Below are 20104 nucleotides of genomic sequence, written 5' to 3'. Positions count from 1 at the left end.
TGCATTCTAGATGTAATGAGAGTGCGATTGATCACGGATTTTCTCTCAAATCGAGTGCCAATGGATTGAAGACGATGGATTTTGCTTTAGCACTCCACTAAATATATTGAACGCGTGAAAGAGAGATTCATTCTTGTAAAAATATTATTTACGAAATAATCTTATGTAAATTGGAATTATAATTTTAAAAATATAGAAGTCCACTTTTATAAATTTTTGTAAAACACCCATTTTTAAATCCATCGATCAGACAACCACAAAATACGTGTTCTATCTATTCGTGAAAAGTATGAATCCTAAATTGACAAGTTAGCATGAGCTTATAAATGCCGTTATGAATCCATTTTTCGATGAATCCAGGCTTTCATGGTCCATCATCAAGATTGAGAAGTTAACAAAGCCTGAATTGTGGGCTCATGTAATTGGGCCTCACCTAGAAATGCACCCAAGCCCACTCCAATTGCTAAGTAGACTAAAGTCAAAGAATCCTACAAAACAAAAGCAAACAAACCATATAAGTAGGCAGAAAGCCCAAAAGTGAAATAGAAGGTAAAATTACAGAAAAACTTGGAATTTGGAAAAATGAACTAAAAACCTTATTGATGTCGTCAAGGGTAAAGGTAGAGTCAATAGCATACTTGTTCATCATCTTACTTAAAGTCAACATGATGAGTGGTGTGGATGATCCATCAGCAATGCACCCGATTGTACCCAACACCATCAACAACTTATCATTCAAATCTGAATACCTAAAGATCATATTCAACGACCCCGATTTCTTTTTAGATTTCTCATTCTCTTCTTTAAGTTCTTTTGAGTTATAACTCATGACTCCCGACCAAGATTTCTCATTCTCTTCTTCTTTTTGTGAGTTAGAATCCATGATTCTCTCTCTCTCTCACTCTCTCTCTCTCTCTCTCTGGATCTACAAACCGAAGAGGTTTATTAGAGGATATCCGACATGAGATTAAATATAGGTCTCTACGTAGAAGAGTATCTTCGGTACAGCCGACAATTAGAGGAAAATTTTGCTGTCTTCCGAATAAGATCTAGTTTGATACGCCATATTCTTTCAAGTCGACTATTAAATGTTAGCCCCCACAACTTGGTGAACCTCATTACTACTCATCAACAATTATTTAACAACAACAAAGCATTGTATCAAATATTTGGGCCCACCTAAATGAATATTTTCCCTCCATTTCACTATATTAAAAATGGCCTCATTGAAGGTGAATTCATACCCACTTTCATTATCTCCATGTCAAAAGTGGTTTTTTTATTTATTTTTCTCTCTTTAGCTTCAACTCTAATATTTAATAAACTATAATATGTATTTAGTTGAATATGTTCTAATTATTTCAATTGACTTTCTTTTAATTTATTGCATATTAGAAGTTTTCATATATAGAAGAATGCTAATGTCCAAAACCTTGTAGGGACGTTAGCATTCTCCACCACACTTTTCTTTTTTAACAATTCCTCTATTCAATTTTTCTTTTAGTAAAAAAGATAATGGTATATTAATCTTTTTACGTAATAAATATTAAAGGTATTTAGTCTTTATATTTAAATGTCTTATTTTCAATAAATACTTTGACAATCAATGCAAATAAGTATTTATTATATACCGATCAAGAGTTAGTTGAGATAGTAAAGAGGAACTGGGTTTACTCCCTAGGTTGTGTCTTCGAATCTCTATATGTCATTCCACCAAAAAGGTGGCTACTTCACATGACAAGGTGGGATGGTGCGTACGGTCCAAGGATTAGTCTTATGGATAAGGTTGGTGTTGTTTGGGTCGAGCAAAGTCCGATGGACCAAATGCTGCCCCGCTATCATAGAGATTAAAAAAAAAAATTGTGGTGGAGATTGTTAACATCTCGATAAAGTTTTTGCCGTTAGTATTTCCTATATTGGGAGACTTGACCCAATGCACCTGAATTCAGCCTTTGATTAGTGATTGACAATTGTTGGATTAAAATTAAATCGATCTGTAGAGTCCTCGATCTAGAAGGTCCATCATAGAAAAACTTGAGTCCAATAAGTAAAAATCACCAACAATGCTGATTTTTCAAGTGTGAAGGCTCACTAAGAGGCTTTGAAAAAAAAAAAAAAATGTGCAACGTGGCATTTGATGTATCAAAACTTGCAATCCAGTGCTGAAGAGCAAATTTTTTATTCATCCTCTGATACCTATGTATCTCTGAGAATGATTCTTATAGATTATTGTGCGCCATGGAACATTTCCAATTGCGAAAAGCCAATTCATCCCTCAGCCGTCTCCTTAATGTTATCGTTTCTTTTAATAAATTCAAAATATGGAGAAAGTTTAATCCCTTTAATTTACACTCTTAGTTACAAACAATGGTTTGTATTATTGTGATCATCTATGTTCAAATATAATAATTAATATTAGTGTCAGTTAGTGATATATCTGTCTTTAATCTTTTGTTTTCCTCCCTAAAATTGAGTTTTAAGTTGTCTGAGTATCGTTCACTAACGATATGAGTTGACAAATTGTCTTAAAGACATGATTTGTTTTGATTCGAAGGCATTTTTTAAAATCTCAACTGAGATGACTTCGATGAATTGAATATCTTGTTCGAGATGACTTGGTCTCATTCATGAACAAGATTAAATGTCAAAATTAAACAAGTTTTAAAACCATATTTCATGGCCCATGCATGCATGACCTGTTATGATTTTTGACACATTTGCCATGAATAATAATGATTCTAGTGGATAAGTTTGGATGATTCAAAATGATAAAATTATTCATATATTAGTCCAAGCTTGTCCCATTAATACGTTAGCGCTCGTGCAAGTTAAAAATATATTTGCTTTATCCTATTGTCTTATATGTTATGAGAGTCCGAGCTTACGCGGCTGTAAACTTCCTTCCAATGTGTGACACGTCAACAAGGAAAAGGTGGGATATGTTCCCGATTCATTGTAAAAAATAATTTTTAAGTCCTTTTCAAACAAGATAAATCATTGGACTCGATACAAAATTATTTATAAAATATATATTTATAGATTTTTTTTTAACATAGTGGATTAGAAGATGCTTGTCACTCGATCATATTTCTATTTTAAAACAAATATTTAAATTATTAAAAATTAATTATATTTATCAAAACATGTTTGACTTGAATGAGTTTTTATTAACTCATCTGATATTTTTCAAAATATTAGACAAGTCATATTGGATGATGGACGAGTCATTGAGAAGAGCAATTCACATGACAAATATCACTCGTTATCTTGGTCTTGGACGATTTTTAAAATCATCTTTATACCCTTTCTTTTTATCATTAAGCTGGGGCCATGAAGGGCCTCTAATAATAGTAATGACAAAACTACGATGTATCCCCAAGGGTTGTGTATCCCGAGGCATATAGATCTACGATTCTCAAACTTGTCCACGTCAGGAAGTCAATTGAGTATGCCACCTACAGGTCATATTATCAGGACTGTTTTTTAAAACATGATATTTGGTATATATCCCCACCTATTGACTTGACTTGACTCATTCTAGTCATTTCATTTCAATAATTGACTTTGATAAATCGACACGCAAAAAAGTACGTATTGACATGGCAAGTGCACAGAATCATAGATCTTTTTCTTTGGGATACACAAGGAAAAAGATCTACGATTTTGTGCACTTGTCGCATCAACCGTGTCATCACCACGTACGTTTTAGTGCGTCCGATTATCAGTAATCTACATTTCAACATAAAAATATATCTTTGCATTTATTATGATTATTGGAAATAAAAGATAGAGAACCTTTTTTTCCATCTTATAGTTTGGATTCATATTCATTAATTAAATCCTTTCAATTCATGTAATATTTATCCAAACTTCTAATGATTCGCTTGCAATTTCATGATTCAAAATTTCATTTTCACTCAAGTGGTTACTGCTATTATAAATCATCATTTCTATGTATTGAGAAGGTTTTTTGGTAATTTAAATTAGGCACAATCTATTGACACCCATTTTTTTGCTTGTTACACCACTTACTGCTTTCATCCATTGTCTTTGCAAAAATTGTCTACTAGTTTCACCCACCGATTTTCATAAAGGTTTAGTAATAACATATAAAATGCTTTTCACATGGGATTTCATGCAAAGAATTGTTTGGTATGTAAATACTAATCTAAGAACGATAAATTCGATAGAACATACTAAAAAATATACTATCATTCGGTAGGTACATACTAAATAGATCTTTACCTGGGCATCCCATGTGAAAATATGCGTTCGGTATGTACCTACCGAAATAGTGTTGATGAGTTCAGTTTTGACTTACCGAATGTAATGAAAATTTTGAAGAATTTTTTTTTATGCAAACGATAAACATAAAATCGATTTTTAACATGGTTCATTTGCAAAACAATTAAAAATAATTCTAAGAATAAAGATGGTGCAAATAAATGATAAAAACTCACTTTCATCTATCAAAATACTTAATTATACCAAATAATGGTAATAAAAAATTAAAAAAAAAAATCAAATTTTATGAATAATGTCCCTACAAATGGATCAAAACATGATCATTTGATGAATCCCTAAAGAAAAAGCGGTTGATTATGTGAATTTGACTGAGCTTTGATAGTATTTTTCAATATGGATTTCAATAGGGTTTGATACACTTCAAATCAATAGGAGGAAAAATTTGTGTTTGCTCGGTGAGTGTTAGGTGGGTGTATGTTGTGGAACAGAATAAAACCCTAAATTTTAAATTATTAACTAAAAGGATTTTGAGGCAATGGTGAAAGTGAAAATGAGATTTGTTGTTTCGAAAGTTATGTGCTAAGCTGATGAACCAATGGCATGGTGTCATGTCTGTTAAATGAGCAAAAGTGAACGTTCATTGAGAGAAAATTTAGGAGCAATTTAAGTGGTTATTTTTAATAACTTTTTAGAACACATGGTGTCCCGTTGTTAGTTCATCAACGTAGCACATAACTTTCATAACAACAAATCTATGTTCGTGAAAATGGGTCGGTTCTTAATGTGCTTTGAACCATAGTATGATATTTTTTTTTATTCTGATTCTTATTGATTCTCTGGTTTTGATTCTCAACAATTGAACGCGAAAAAGTATTTTAAATTATTGTTATGAGAAATTTTTTCTTCCAAAAAGTATTGAGCATCAACTTAATTATTATTTGTTCCATTAAAGGTGTAATTTAATAATAAAAAAAATTTCAAAACTTAAAATTCATCAATTTAGAAGTAATTCGAAATTTTTGTGTGGAAGGCCTTGTCTCGTTATATGGTAAAGGAGATTACTATTTGAGGATGAGGACAAAATTGAATATGAATTCAAATTCAAAAAAGAAAATTTGACGCGTTTTAAATTAACCAGCTTTTGACTGTCGGATTCTACGTGATCAGTCAGTCCAAATTTATGACCGTTGGAAATGTGACCGTTTGAGTCTCTTGTTAGAAGCCTTTCAAAATCTATATATAACTCCCTTCGACTCTGGGTCTCATTCTACTCGGGGAAACTCGGGGGGAGGGGAGAGGGGAGAGGGAAGAGGAAAGGGGGGGAGAGGGGAGAGAGCAATGGAGACGATTTCGATTCCATTCTGTCTGATAAAGGAGTTTTGATTGAAGATTTTCCCGCTCAAAGGTTTCTGAGGTGTTTCAGAGAAGAGAAGAGAAGGCTATAAGTATTAAAGGGGGTTTTTTTACAGAGATTTTGTGAGTTCGATCGAGAACTATAGGAAGGATTTCTTGGATTTCGTCCAAGGTGGAGGAATTTGCAGAGATGAGTGTAAAAATTGAAGGTACAGTGAGATCCATTGAGGGAAGATTTTGTGAGTTCGATCAAGAACCACTGGAAGGATTTCTAGGGTTTCGTCCAAGGTGGAGGAATTTGCAAAGATGAGTGTAAAGATTGAAGGTATAGTGAGATCAATTGAGGGAATTTCTTCTCGAAGATTTATCAAGGCTTCTTCTGCAACTCGATTACTTCGTGTCTTTCAAACTCACTATCTCTTCTCATCGATCATTGAGGTTCTTCAATTTCAGTTCCACTGAATCTAATTAGTATTTATTAAAGCTTCTTTGATTTTTGTAAGGTGAAGAGTTTGGAGTAATTAGATTAGGTTTCTGGACTGAAATCTAATTATATTGGTCAAGTAGAGATGAGTGAGGTCAGAAGGAGAAAGAATGTTGGTGTTCATATTGTTCTGGATTGGTCGATCGAGGATATTAATAACCAAAATCTTCTATGAGATAAGGTTTGATTCTCACTCTTATTGAGAAATTCATGAAATTGATGGTTCTTATTGAGTTTGAAGTGGTCAACCTATAAATATTTTTTGGAACTTTTCCCAAGTTACTTCCTGTAATAATCCCAAGTAAATTCATCAATAATTTATTTATTTATACTTAATTTTCAGTTATACTTTCGATATCATCCAAGGTGGGGGAATTTGAGGAGATTATGAGTAAAGATTGAAGGATTTGTTCTGTAGGATATAGTGATGAGATCCATGGTGGGCTTATTGCTTCATTTCTTTTATAAGGGAAGTTCAATAACCCTAAAATGGTTTGTTTTGTTGGAACCAAAACCTCATAAACTAATCAAAACCCTAGATTGTAGACAAGTAGAAAGAGAGAGAGAGAGAGGCTGAGACGATGCTTAGCTAGATTAAGACCCTAAAATAGAAGCAAAACCATGAGTCAAATTTCCTTGCGTATTTATCGATTTTCTGCCCTCAGTGTATAAGAAATCATTTTTTTAAATAACAACAGGATATGGCTCTTGACAGACTTCAATGAAAAAACAAGATTTGTTTAGTCACCCCAAACCTTTGATGTAGGTCATTGTGATGATCATGAATGTCATCAATCATCATTTTTCATCATTGTCATCGTTGTCATCATCATCATCATAACTGTTGTCATGTCGGTTTATCAACATCATTCATCATTCTTTATCATCGTCATCATTGTCTTCATCTTCATAAATGTTGCCGTTGTCGTTGTCGTTGTCATCAACATCATAGAAGGAGCCCAAAGTGTTGGGATTGGCTAAATGAATCTTGTTCCTTACTAACAGTAAACTTGACATTGAAGCATTATATATAAGGTAAAAAGTAATTGTATAAGGTAAAAAGTTATTATCCTTTGATTTTTGAAATTCTTAGTGACAATATAATGTGATGACAATTTTAATTAACTTTTTTTGCGTGTGGAGTTTGCTTTTTAATTTGAATCCATTACTCAACTATTTTTTTTTTTTGTTGCTATATACAACTATTGTCATTGCAGATAGAAAGATGGTGGTTGGTGTTGAATTTCAAGAGGTGTTGTTGGAAGATGTTTAGGCAATTTTGACAACTACTTTTTTCTTTGAATTGTTTAGTTATTGTTTCTTCTAAAAATCCTTCATACTTTTAATCTCAGTCAACCCCATCATCTATGTTGTAGACAAGATCAATTAGAAATGAAATCATAGTCAAGATCAAATTAGAAAGGAATATATATATGCAAATCTCCTTATAGTGCATAATTTAGCCAATCATTTCTGCTATGTGGTTATTAGAATGCTTCTCAAGAAGTCTCGTTTGAATTCATATGCTTATTAGATGACAACAACATTTTAGTTCCCTATTTGTCCTAATAGTTCTATGAAAGTAAGTAGCTCTTTAGCATCTATATGTAGGTATGGGTTTCAGATTTGGTGAATCATGAAAATATTATTCATGGAATTCGACGGTATATATATTATGTAAATCAAAGCATTGTTGAATAATAATAATGAATTATTAATGGGATATATTATGAATTGGACAATGTATCACAGAAATATTTAATATTAATAATATGTGCCATAGATTGAATTTCACATCGAAAAGGAAAAGCTCATAATCAATAGGCATAGTGTTCAAGTACTTGTGATAAGGATAACTTAAAACAAAAAAGAATTTCATGTGACTTTCCTTATAAATCGACTATTTTTCTTTTGTGATGTTCCATTTTCTTTCTAGCTTTTTGTTAGATTCATGTTTCCCCTACAAACTATTAGATTATCTGAAGTAGAGGCGGAGCTAGTAAGGAGACATTGGGGGCAGTTGCTCCTACTCAACTTTTTTGGACATTTTAGATACCTTGAATTTATGCTTAAATTCGAGATACCCTTGCATTTTGAACTATTAATATGCATTTGACCTTGTTGCCCCCACTCCCTCATCTCCCTCCAAATTTTACCCCCACTAAAAGAAAAGCCTGGTTCTGCTCCTGATCTGAAGTTACTAACAACATGGATCTTGGTCAATACTATTTGAAACTGTGTTTGATAAATATCCCTGATTGTTAGACTAACTCCGTTGTTTCATTCATGATCATTATATATGATAAACTGCTTTAATAATATTTTGTGAAAGATTGCGAGAATGATGTTTAGGTAATTGAATGCTACTTTTCTCTTTAAATTTTAGACCTAAAAATATTGATGGGTAATTAGTTCTATTTTACACTCATACTTAAATGATATCCTAACTCAATTAATTTCTATCTTATTTGTCGTTCCTTGTTCCAATATGGATGTAAGTATTGCAATAATTTTCTTAATAGAACTGTTGTTGTAAAGTTCATTATGATTCCCCTATTCATATTCTTAATTTGAAGAAATTTTTTTGAGCATGGTTTCCTCATATAGCTTACTTGTCATCAATAATTTTGCTATTAAAGAGATCCCATTGGTTATTACTTCCTCCAATATGGATCTAAATGTTGCCATGAGTTCTCTATAAAAATTGTTGTAAAGTTTATTTTCCTTCTCTGTTCGTATACTTAATTTTGATAAATTTTCTTGGAGCACGGTTTCCTCTAAGCTTATATGTCACAAACAATTTTAGATGCCTTCAGGTTTGAGATGCACGTCTTAAGTGTTTTTATTTTTCTTCCATGCCCCCTTAGGGCATTTTTAAATGAGTAATGATTTTCTGACGCCCCATCTAACATGGCATGTGCCCCATGATGTGGCATGTACTAGAACCACAAATGTTTTCCTCGGGATTCACAACTTAACATATTTATGGGGATGTGTGGTTGTGTATCCGAGGAAAAAGATCTGTGATTCTAACCCATGCCATGTTAGGGGGCGTATGTCAAAAAATCACGATGAAAAGCATCTGTGGTTCTATATAGGGGTGCAACTTGGTTTGATTCAAACTGAGAACCGAATCAATTAAAACTTAACAATGCAATTTAAAATAGAAATTAACCTTTTCACATCAAAGTTTTCTTTATAATTACTTGCAAGAAAAAAAAAGATACGAATTGCCACTTCAACAATAATTGATCAAAAAGAACAAGTCAACTTCAACGTTGATTGTTTACCAAACTTGACATGCACTTTGCAATTTGATATCTTCCATCAAAGGAGAGGAAAATATCAAAACTTGACTTCTTTTCTAAAGTGTGATAATGGTATTAATTTATGACTTTTCAAATTTAGTTAGTGTGGAATAGGTAAAAGTTGGGGGTGCCAATAGAGAAGTTCTCTTTTGAAATTGTTCAACAAATCTTCTTGGATGGACAATTCACATCATATTTTAAATCTCATTCGGTATTGTTCAATAACAAGTCGAATTTACATGGTGTCTCAAAGTTCATGTCATCTTGCAAGATAGCATGGACTATATTTTGAAAATCTCAGACGAGTCGATAAAACTTGGCCAAGTCAATTGGGTTTTTGTAAATTTTGATTAAAATAATTAATATTTTTAGAATTTAAAATTTTATTATATAAATAAAACTTGATTTGATGACTAAAAAACATCTTCTAATCCATATTGTATTATATAAAAAGTATATATAATTATTTTTATTTAAATATATATGAATTAATAATTTAAAACGAGTTAAATGATTTATCTCGTTCGAAATGAGTTGACACGTCCGATACAACTTGGTCTTGTCCATGGATGAGACCAGGGTCAAACCGAGTTTTGAAACCATTATTCACATTAGGGTTGGCAATGATTCAAAATATACCCGATGTTTTTATCAGATCTGAAAAAATATGAAAAATCAGATTTTTGGATCGGATTTGGATTGAAATCTTAGATACTATACAATTTCAGTTTGGATTCGGATGTACTCCAATCCGTTCCAAAAAAATCTGATTTAAACATATTTTTATTTTTTTTATTCTTAATTTCATATGAATACCTATAAAAAATACATTTTAATATTTTTGGTTTCCTCTCTATTTGTAGTTGAAAAGTAGATTATTTTTAATATTTTTAACATTGATAATTTGAAAATAAGATGTGTTAGGATCTGATTTGATTGGTTTCGGATCAACGAAGATATGAAACGGATCGAATTCGGTTTGCAAATTCATTAATACAATCAAATAAGGTACATGTTTAAAATTTTTTGGATTAGTATTGAAGTGGGACTGATCCGGTACGGAAACCATCCGTGGCCAGACCTAATTCACATTGATCATCTCGCCCAGAGGTATCCGAGACCAGGATGACTCGCACGAGTCATCTCGGTCTGTACGAGTTATTAAACCTTGAATTCGACTCAAAACAGCAGAGGTGTTTGTGGGGGGTGGGAAGAAGATGGTGAAAGTAGCGACGTATTTCGCGATGACACTTGGCGCCTTCTTATTCTGGCAGTCCATGGATAAGCTCCATGTCTGGATTGCTCTCCATCAGGACGAGAAGGTTTTTTTCTCTCTCTCAGTTTGATTTCTTCTTAAACACCTAAACATTGAATGTTTTTCGTTTCGGTGATCGATTGATCTCTAAAGAGAGGAAATGTATTCGATTTATTCTGTTAAATTTCGTTTGTTACAGCTTTATGTTGATGCCGTAGTTTATAATTGGGGTTTTCAGATAGAAAATTGAACAAAAAACCCTAGAGGATAGATTTACATAGATAATCTATCTTTAACTAAGTTAAAAATTTGTTTTTTTTTGCTTTGAATTCAATTTGTTTGCGCTCTTACTCCTTAGACAGAGATCTAAGTTGAATTAGTAATGTTGTATAATTGTGATCCATGATTGGTGGGGGAGGAGATGATGGGTTCAGTTGGAGTTTTCATGGCTGAAATCTTAATAACAATCACAATGAGGAGCCAAAGATTGATATGGGTATGGTTCTCAACATGTAAAATTCTGAGAACCAAATTAAGTAATTGAGTAATAAAACATATTTTAATGGAGCCAATAAGTACTCGATTGTGGAACAGAAGTGGCTCAGAGTGACCATTGTTGCTTCACTTGTGTCTCTTTCTTGAATGATAAATGCTGTAGAATGAAGGGTTTTCGAGTTGCAAAAGAAAGACAGAGACATTGGAACTGTTTTGGACTTTGGTAATTTGGGAAGGATGAATGGCATAGAAATGGGTGGAACATTGGGTATATGTATATATATTTATGGGATAAAAATTGGTAGAGAGATGAAAAAAGTAGTAGGAATGGATGAAAATTGATGAAAGTTGATAGGATAATTGGATGGAAGAACTAATATGAAATTATATGAAGATCCGTACAAATCGGAAGGGTGATCGGGAATTACTCGACTGGGTAGGTTGGAATCATTTAACTATCTTAAAGGGGAATTACTTAACCTTCCTTGGAATCACTCAGCTCCAAGAATGCTATACTCTACACATAATGTTCTTGAACTAGAGAGAAAATTCTCAACTCAAATCTCAAATTTTATGATCATTCTTACTCAAGGTTACTTATTTATATGCCTCTCTCAACCCCCAACCACCTAATTAAATGCTAACATTCCAACCGAACCTGTGCCAACAGAATCGATCTCAACCGGGAACAGAGACGGGGAACCGGGGAAGACAGAGGAAGAACTAGCAATCGACCTTGGCACATCACGCCTTAACCATTCTTATTTCATATAGTAGCTCTTTGAGGAACTTCTATTTCATTCTTCCTCTGGTAAGTTATTGTGTTTTGGTCGTCTGGTTAATCCATTTGATCTTTCAAAGCCTTGCCTACCAGGTTGAGATAGTGGTATTCAGGTCTCATGTAGGGAACAAGAAATTCGAAGCCTATAGAACAAAACCCTGTTTTACATTTAAAATTCTCACTTACCTCACCTAACTATACTCAATGCTAAATTTGAAAATTATATAAGAAATAAATAAATAAATAAAATACCTTACTCAATTTGTTGGAGCTCACAAATTATTACCCAATATTGGGACTCTAAATACTTAAAAAACTAACTTGTTTGAATTTGGATGAATTCAACTTGGTGATGCCATGGAAATCATTGATTTGATTTCAAGGTAAATATGTCTTCTTTTTCTTTTATTTTCTTTCTTGAACCCATAAAAACAGCTCAACGAAGCCCTTCTTGGACCAGAAGAAACCATCCAAACTCATCTTAGTGCATATAAAATCTATTCAAACTGCTTCAAAACTCAAATTCTAAACTCACAACCCAATTCACAACCTTCAAACTCTCCCTCTAGCAAACCTAACCCTATTTCATGCACCTAAACTTGAATAAAGCACCCTATTGCAAAACTTTGCATTTCACATGCCCAATTGATCTCGTTGAAATCTTTTTCTATAAGCCCCTATAAAACCTTTTGACCCCAAATCCCCTTTTATAATTTTTCTCTCTCTTCTTCTTTACCATCTAATTAGCTTCCACCCCCCCCCCCCAACTCTTCCAAAAGTCGAACTGAATTAGAATTGATAAAACCTAGGTTGATGTGGTTTGAGGATAGGAAAGCATTAGTGGGCTAAATAATACTATGGTGTTGAGGTATTTTGTTGTTTTATCTATTTAAAAAAATAATTTTATTAATTATATGCACTAGCTGGGCATTATAAATGCATTAACTCTTAACTTGCTAGTTCCCGAGCTTGCCTTTTAAAATTTTGGCTTCATTTATTTGTTTCTATCCATTTTCGTTTCATAAGCCTACATTCGCTCCTTATTTCAGCAAGAAAGACTGGAAAAGGAAATGGAGATCAAAAGGGTCAGAGAAGAGCTACTTGCACAAGCAAAACAGAAAGAATCTCTGGAATAAGCTTTACGTTTTCATTTTATGTTGCTTTCTGTGAGAAATTTTGTCTTGCATTTCTATTTTCCATGAAGTTCACTGCTCTGATGTGGACAGATTTCTTTGAATACTAATTGCAATTTGAAATTGAATGCTTTAATAATCATGAGCAGAATATTATGCTATTATCTCTGAAATGCTGTGTCTATTACCGATTCCTAGAATATGTAGTATTTGATGTTGTTTTTATTGGGATGTTACATCTTTTATGCAATTTCACACTTTATACATGCTTCTACATGATTGAAACCAATCTCAAGGGTTATATGGATCTCATGGTATTCAAGTAAAGTAAATGTTAGAAAATTTATGTTCTCTATTTGATATGAGTTGGTTGTCCAAGTTATTGATCTTATTAAAAACAAACTTACTGATAAATAAAAAATGTAAAAAAAGTATTAGTTGATTGTCTACATAACAGCTGAAAATTGAGTCCCAACTGCATTTTATTTTACATAGATGACTATATAGATATAGATATCTATAGATAGATAGATATACATGATAATTTTCAAGCAATTAGTTTTGGTTATGCTGATTTGAGTTGGGAAACCCTAATGTCTGGTGTCATCCATATTTGAGAATTTCTTAGAATTGTTGCTTCCCTTTTATTCTTATGCTGCAAACTAAGATTAGTTGGAACAAGCTCATTGTCCATTGTGAACAACTTGAGGATGGAAATATTTTGATCAGTATGGAAATTCTACACTTTCATGGACATGATGAATGTATTTTGAACATCTTTGAAATTTTTGTTAAAACTTTAGAAAATGATAAAACAAGAATAAAAACACATTCAACAGTTATCAAATTATATTATATATGCACAACATTTAGTGTGGAAATGAAGATCCATGGTTTTTCATTAGAATGCAGGGTGTTTGAGAACTTGATTTCTAAAAATAACTTCAAGTAACATTAATGACGCAAAAGCAAAATATGAAGTACGTGACACTTTTCATATTCTCAAAAAACCATGGTATTCACCCTTGGTAGAATCCTATCTATATAATGGGGTATAATGAAACATGATGATATGGTACCAATTCTGCTTATCTCAGACACATTGTCTCATTGTTGATGGAGTTCACTCAAATTAGACACACAAACTGCCATAGGAGAACTAAAATATGATAAACACATGATTAATTGATAAATGCTATTAACTTTTTAAAATAAAATAAAATTGATAAATGCTATTAATTACAAAGTTCAAGTATGTTATTATATGTCTGATTACTTTCAAGTAATTAGGAAATTAATTATTAAACAAATGTGTATGCATTTGACGAATTAAGAATTCCTTATTTTATTTTATTTTATTTTTATTATATATATTTACTTGCATGATTTTCTGAATAAAATTATTAGAAGTAGTTAATTGAATATAGTTTATTTCTACTCGTGAATCAATATTATGTACAAAATTCATGTTACCAATCAATTTATAATACATGTAAAAATTATAATTTAAAAATACTTCTAATAAACTTTTTGTAGAAGGTAAAATAATACTTTTCAGCTGGAAATAAAATTGGACTTGTTTTTGTTTATAATAATAATTGCTAGCAAATCGAAATTGATTAAAACAATGAAATCTGGTCACAAAAGAAACGTAATGTCGAGATTCAAATAGTTGTAAGATATTTCCTTTCGTAAAAGGGATTCAAACATCAAGCCTTTAGTGAGTTACAAACAAGAGTTAGAAAAGATCAAATCTTTGATGATCCCATCATACATGATTGAATTGTGAAAACTTTGGCCTTGATTCAAATCATAAGAGTCAATCTATGGTTCCTCGTAACTCTACATACTACATAGAAAATTAGAGACATTAATTTGTCTTGTAATATCCATTCTACTCTTAGTTGTAAGGTAAGCATTAAGATTCTAACACCAACTAAACAGCAATACTAAAATTATTCCAGTGATGCATATAAGAGCATTTGAAGGAGTTTTTTATTTATTTTTAAGTCCACTGCATTACAAACGAGTGCTAAGCTAGACGATATTTGTGAATTACAATACAGAAAGCCTTTGTAGATCTTAAATCACTCAAAAATTGTGTGGGCTGCCAAGTCTCTAGTTTCTATTTTGATTCAGTTTAATGCTCTATATGGAGAAGTAACTTAAACTGCTGACATCGACTTTAGATTGGGATTCTCTAAAATCTCTGAATCTTGTCTTTAGAAAAGGTCAATAGTATTGTGCAGAGCCTTCCACTAGTGAGAAATTGGGTGTATGCTCACTATATTCTACTATGGCAGAAGGAGGAAGTTGGCCGATGCTGATCTCATGCACTGTCGTGAAAAGTGGGAATAACTCTTGCCATCCACGTTGTCTTAGAACCTCATAGACTTCTCTTGCAGTTGATACACCCTTCAATAGAGAAAGACATTAAAATCCAGATAGATCAAGACAGTGCAAGTGAGAAATAGTTATCAACTATTGTATGTAGTAGCTGCCCTTCATTAAAGTGATTGGTCAGTTTTAGATTCCAGCCCTATGTTACCTGATTTGTGGGTTCGCTTGGTTTGAATTCGGGTTTGCGGTTCACCAATCAAGAATGAACCCGGTTTGTAGGGGACTAGGGGTAGACACAGATGAGGGTATTTGAAGGTTGAAGTTATGAGTAGGATAAAAAGATGCTGAAGATGGTAGATTTTGAAAAGAAAAAATTCTGGATTTTTATTTACAGGTTGAAGATGAGGGTATTTGGTCAATTTTCATCAGTCTATTAATATAGACTAAGGTTAAAGGTGCACGCTATCAGTTTGAAACTTTAGGGGGATATCTCAAATATTATTTATATGTGGAGGAGGATGTATAAAATTAGGATGATTCGCTGCATTTCACGAACCAAGAGTGAATCGTACCGTGAACTGGCTCGATTCGAACCGGTTCACGGTTCAGTACTTTAGTAGCGAATTGGGTAACCCTGGTCCAGCCTTCTTTTATTTACATCTTGAGCATTCCTCTACCCCAGATAATTCTTTTCCTGTTCACTTTCAGTAGAGTGCATTGTATCTGCTTCAGGGATGTCATTTGTAACTTGTGCTGAAGCTATATCAAACCCAAGCAATCATAAAAAAAGGTTCGCTTATTGTGATGTTTAGTTTGGTTCTCTCTCATGCAACATTCGCTCTTCCTTGATGTTTATGATGAAGGAATCTATTGAAGTTTGTGGGTGCTTTGGAAAAGGAATATTATGACAAGATTTATGCAGCTCTCTTAGAATTATCTTGTTAAAACTTCTACATCTCCCACCTGATGAATATTTAATTAAGAGAGCTGCTATGGGCACCCCAACATTTACTTATTACACCCCAATTAAAGAAAAAAAGAGACAATGGTTGAAAATAAGTAAAAGTTGGGGTGCTGATAGAAACTCTCTCTCTCTCTCTCTCTCTCTCTCTTGTTTAGATTTTTATTTGTTAGATTTAGTATTTTGTATGAGCCTAATACTAATTGTAAACAACTGCTGAAGTTGTTTGAATGTGTTTTAATGCTTTGTAATGTTGAAACTTCTGTAATGTTTGAATGGTGTGTTTTGATCTTTAATTGATAATTTAAGAAATAGAGGTGTAATAAGTAAAAATTGGGGTGCCATTAGCAGCTCTCTTAATTAAACATGCATAATTCAATAAACTACTACTATGAACAAAATTATATTCATCTATTATTATTACTATCTCTACCTGTAGTTTCTGGCCTTGCAACAACTCTGCTTCAAGCTCATCAAAAGACCTACATGAAAGATTTTTTTAATTTTTTTATAAGTGATTAGATATCTAATCTCAAATTAATAATGTTCTCTTTACAATTGCAATATCCGTAAAACTACTGTTAAAAAAAAGAAGAGAACGAACCTTTTTCCACCATTTCTTGCAAAAGCATCGGCAACTTTCCTGTTTCTTCCTCCCACTGCAACAACCCACCTTTATTATATGTTGTTTAAAATATCATATTATATTTTAAAAACATTAGAAAAAAATTGTATCTGCTTTCATACAGCATGTTGTGATGAGATCAGCTACTCCACAGCTCTCAAAGAAGGTACTGTCCTTGACAGACGAGAACATCAGTTTTGAGAATGCTCTCATCTCTCTCAGACCAATTCGCATTATTGCTGCCTAAAAATTCATGAATGATACAATATTAGAGACTTAAGAGGAAGGTTCAAAGAAGGATCTTCTGGTGTTGAACTCTATAAATACTCTTACCTTGGTGTTATTCCCCATCTCTAAGCCATCTACAAGACCTGAAACAATGTTTAAGATCAGCATTTAAGAGGAATGTTGGAAAAAAAAAAAAACAGAGAAGATTGAGACTATAAGACTAAAAACCTGCTGCAATGGCCACTATATTTTTCAATGTCCCACATAGTTCAACTCCCTCCACATCCTGAACCTGCTCTTTTCATTGAACACCAATACGAGTCGGTAAATATGTTTAGAATTTGAATATTGATGTGCAATCTCTTTGCATAGCTTTGGCTTTAATTCATTTTATCTATTGTTTCTGATGTTTGTTACTATCCCTATTTACAAGTTAAATAAAATTAGAGATTTAGTGAATAGAATTTTGTGTTTGATTAGGATTCTTGAAGATTTGACTAGATGTGATAGATTTAATTTTATCTTTTAGGAAATAAGCTATAGATAAGGGTTTAGGGATTTAGGTTAGGGAAGAAGAGAAGGAATATTTGGGAGAAATCTTGTAAAAGGCTTTCCCCCCTCGAAGAGGCAAGATGTAAGGAGGTTTGACCCCCTCAAACTGGTCATATTGATAAAATAGTTAGTAATTTTATATTCATTTATTTATGTATTTTGATTTCTAGTTCGTTACAATGTTGTATATATTTTAATTGTGTTCTGCTGTGGATGCTCAAGATTCTGTAATTCGTTTTCAGTTATTCTTTTAATATGACTTTGTTGAATAGAGTTAAGGAAATTATGCAAGACTCACAGCTGACACTAGGAAATATGGAGTGCTAAACAGCCGAACCCATCTCTGTGCGATCTCTCGATCTTCTCTGTATCCCACCGTTGCTTCGCTGAACTTCTCCAATGCTATCTGCATGCCCGTTCCAATCTTTTTTTAGGACTACTTCATATAATAGTGATATTAATGTTTTAAAATATCGGAATGTATCAATCGATACATATCGGTTTCGGCCAAGATCGATATGAAACATTGCATGTGTCAGGTATATACCAAAATTTATCGGTTTGTATTGAATGTATCGGCCGATACCGTAACGGTATTTTCAGAAGCCAAAACATTCAATCGATACGATATTTTAAACCATGGTGATATTTTCATGAGTAAGCAATAGTAATGGTGTCATTGCCAACAACATGAATCCTATTTGGCAAACCCATCTCTATCTAGAACTACATCTTCTGTCAAAGCTTATGTGTTTATTATTACCTCATTAGCAATGTTTGCTCCCATGAGAACACAACAATTAATTCCTAATTGTTCAGAGATGAGAGAGGAAATCATACATGGGCCTTCCATCTTGACCTCCATACCCTTAATGAGAGAGAGAGCCTCAACATCACCCCTTATCTTACCAAAAAGTCTCTTGCATATACCCTCCATAAACTGATGTGGTGTCACAAAAACTAACATGTTTGCATCCTCAACTGCAAGAACCCAACATGAATCATAGATAAATTGGTTTCTATTATTAATGATCTAAAGGGAAGGATTCTCTCCATCACCATAAATTATACCAGCATGTTCAAGGTCTGGATCTGCGATGACGTTTTTCCCAAGCTTTATACCAGGAAGATACTTGACATTTTCCTATTAAGAAAGTAAGATTGGGTTCATAAAAACTTTACATACTTGAAAAAAAAGAAGAGCACAAAGAGATGGATGGATTGATATAATATACATTGGTCTCATTGATGACATCTGTGAGTTTTTCGCCTGTCGGTAAGATCTCCTCATAAACCCACATCTTCACTTCATCTGAATTTTCCATTAAACAAAACAAAGTGAAAAATATTTCTATATATTTTGATGTCTATATTTATCTTGTTTTTCTCTTAATTGATGAATTAAAAAGAAACAAAGAGAAAGTAAAATGTGGATGATTTAGATTTTAGACTACTAACCATGAAAGGTGCTTAATTTGAGAGTGTTTGATGCAATGAGCTTTGCGGCAACACTACCCCAATTTCCACTACCAACAATTGTTACTTTATATTTCTTGATCACTTCATGGGTGTTGTTACTGTTTGCAGAATTGGCCTCCATTACAGCTTCTTCACCTTCCATTGATGGTGCCATGTGAGTGAGAGAGAGAGATGGGTAGGTTTCCTATTGAAAGTAGTTTTAATGGTGGAAGGGCCTTAAAAGATGAAGATGTAAAAGTGGTAAGATATAAGGAAGGTGAGAGGGTACAAGTGGGCGGAGATGACGGAAACGTTTCGTAGAAAGCAATGTGGATGCTGTTAAATGTGGCGATCTACTCTATGACTCTCTCTCTCTCTCTTCTACACACATACACACGTATTCTCTCTCTCACACATACACGTATACACCGTCAAAGACATTTGGTTGCACCGGCCTTTTAGCATGTGTTTGGTTAAACCACCAAACCATGCACACATACTTACGAAAAAGTTTGAAAACTGTTGTCTTAGAACGGGTCGTTTGGACGTACTCCTTTGCTTTATGGTGAATATTTGAGATACCCCCTTTATATTTTCTAAACTGATGACATGGCTCCCTTGACCTCAGTCTTCTTTAATAGACTGGTAGGAAATTGTTCTACATGCTTTCTCTTGTACATTTAGTCAAATACCGTTGACTCTTTTTTTTCCAAAATAAGTAAATCTTCAACCTCTTTTGGGTAAATTTGTTTTACCAATATATATATATATGGGAAATGTTCAGCAATAAACATTTTGGCAAAACATTTTTCAAAACATGGGTCAGAGGTTTTGGAATGGGCTGATTTTTGGTGAGGATGATCTCTACGATGAGGAGATCATCCTC

The 20104-nt window shown here is 33.0% G+C and overlaps 2 protein-coding genes across 2 annotated transcripts; one reads left to right on the top strand and one right to left on the bottom strand.

The window, feature by feature from the left end:
- The first annotated feature begins 10493 nt into the window (after positions 1-10493).
- Positions 10494-13330, top strand: LOC147405525 (uncharacterized). The gene is made up of 2 exons (XM_086433279.1): positions 10494-10712; positions 12971-13330. Exons 1-2 carry the CDS (start codon positions 10608-10610, stop codon positions 13055-13057), a joined length of 192 nt encoding a protein of 63 aa, XP_086289405.1. The 5' UTR covers positions 10494-10607; the 3' UTR covers positions 13058-13330.
- Positions 13331-15029: 1699 nt separating this feature from the next.
- GPDHP (NAD-dependent glycerol-3-phosphate dehydrogenase family protein) lies at positions 15030-19586 on the bottom strand. The gene is made up of 11 exons (XM_086433278.1): positions 19219-19586; positions 18996-19072; positions 18832-18904; positions 18524-18741; positions 18059-18166; positions 17437-17500; positions 17314-17351; positions 17103-17223; positions 16960-17014; positions 16789-16837; positions 15030-15469 (listed from the first exon to the last, which is right to left on the bottom strand). The coding sequence occupies exons 1-11, from the start codon at positions 19391-19393 to the stop codon at positions 15287-15289; spliced, it is 1161 nt and encodes a 386-aa protein (XP_086289404.1). The 5' UTR covers positions 19394-19586; the 3' UTR covers positions 15030-15286.
- Between the last annotated feature and the right edge of the window lie 518 nt (positions 19587-20104).

Source organism: Akebia trifoliata, chromosome 3 (assembly GCF_017979445.1).
Source record: "Akebia trifoliata isolate Shusen 1 chromosome 3, ASM1797944v1, whole genome shotgun sequence".
NCBI lineage: Eukaryota > Viridiplantae > Streptophyta > Magnoliopsida > Ranunculales > Lardizabalaceae > Akebia > Akebia trifoliata.
This window is presented reverse-complemented; position numbering and strand designations above follow the sequence as displayed.

Coding starts and splice junctions, on each gene's coding strand:
- LOC147405525 (XM_086433279.1), top strand. CDS start 10,608: ATGGTGAAAGTAGCGACGTATTTCGCGATGACACTTGGCGCCTTCTTA. Junction 10,713..12,970: donor CTCTCCATCAGGACGAGAAG/GTTTTTTTCTCT, acceptor TCCTTATTTCAG/CAAGAAAGACTGGAAAAGGA.
- GPDHP (XM_086433278.1), bottom strand. CDS start 19,393: ATGGCACCATCAATGGAAGGTGAAGAAGCTGTAATGGAGGCCAATTCT. Junction 18,167..18,523: donor GAGCAAACATTGCTAATGAG/GTAATAATAAAC, acceptor ACGGGCATGCAG/ATAGCATTGGAGAAGTTCAG. Junction 17,501..18,058: donor CATATTTCCTAGTGTCAGCT/GTGAGTCTTGCA, acceptor TGAAAAGAGCAG/GTTCAGGATGTGGAGGGAGT.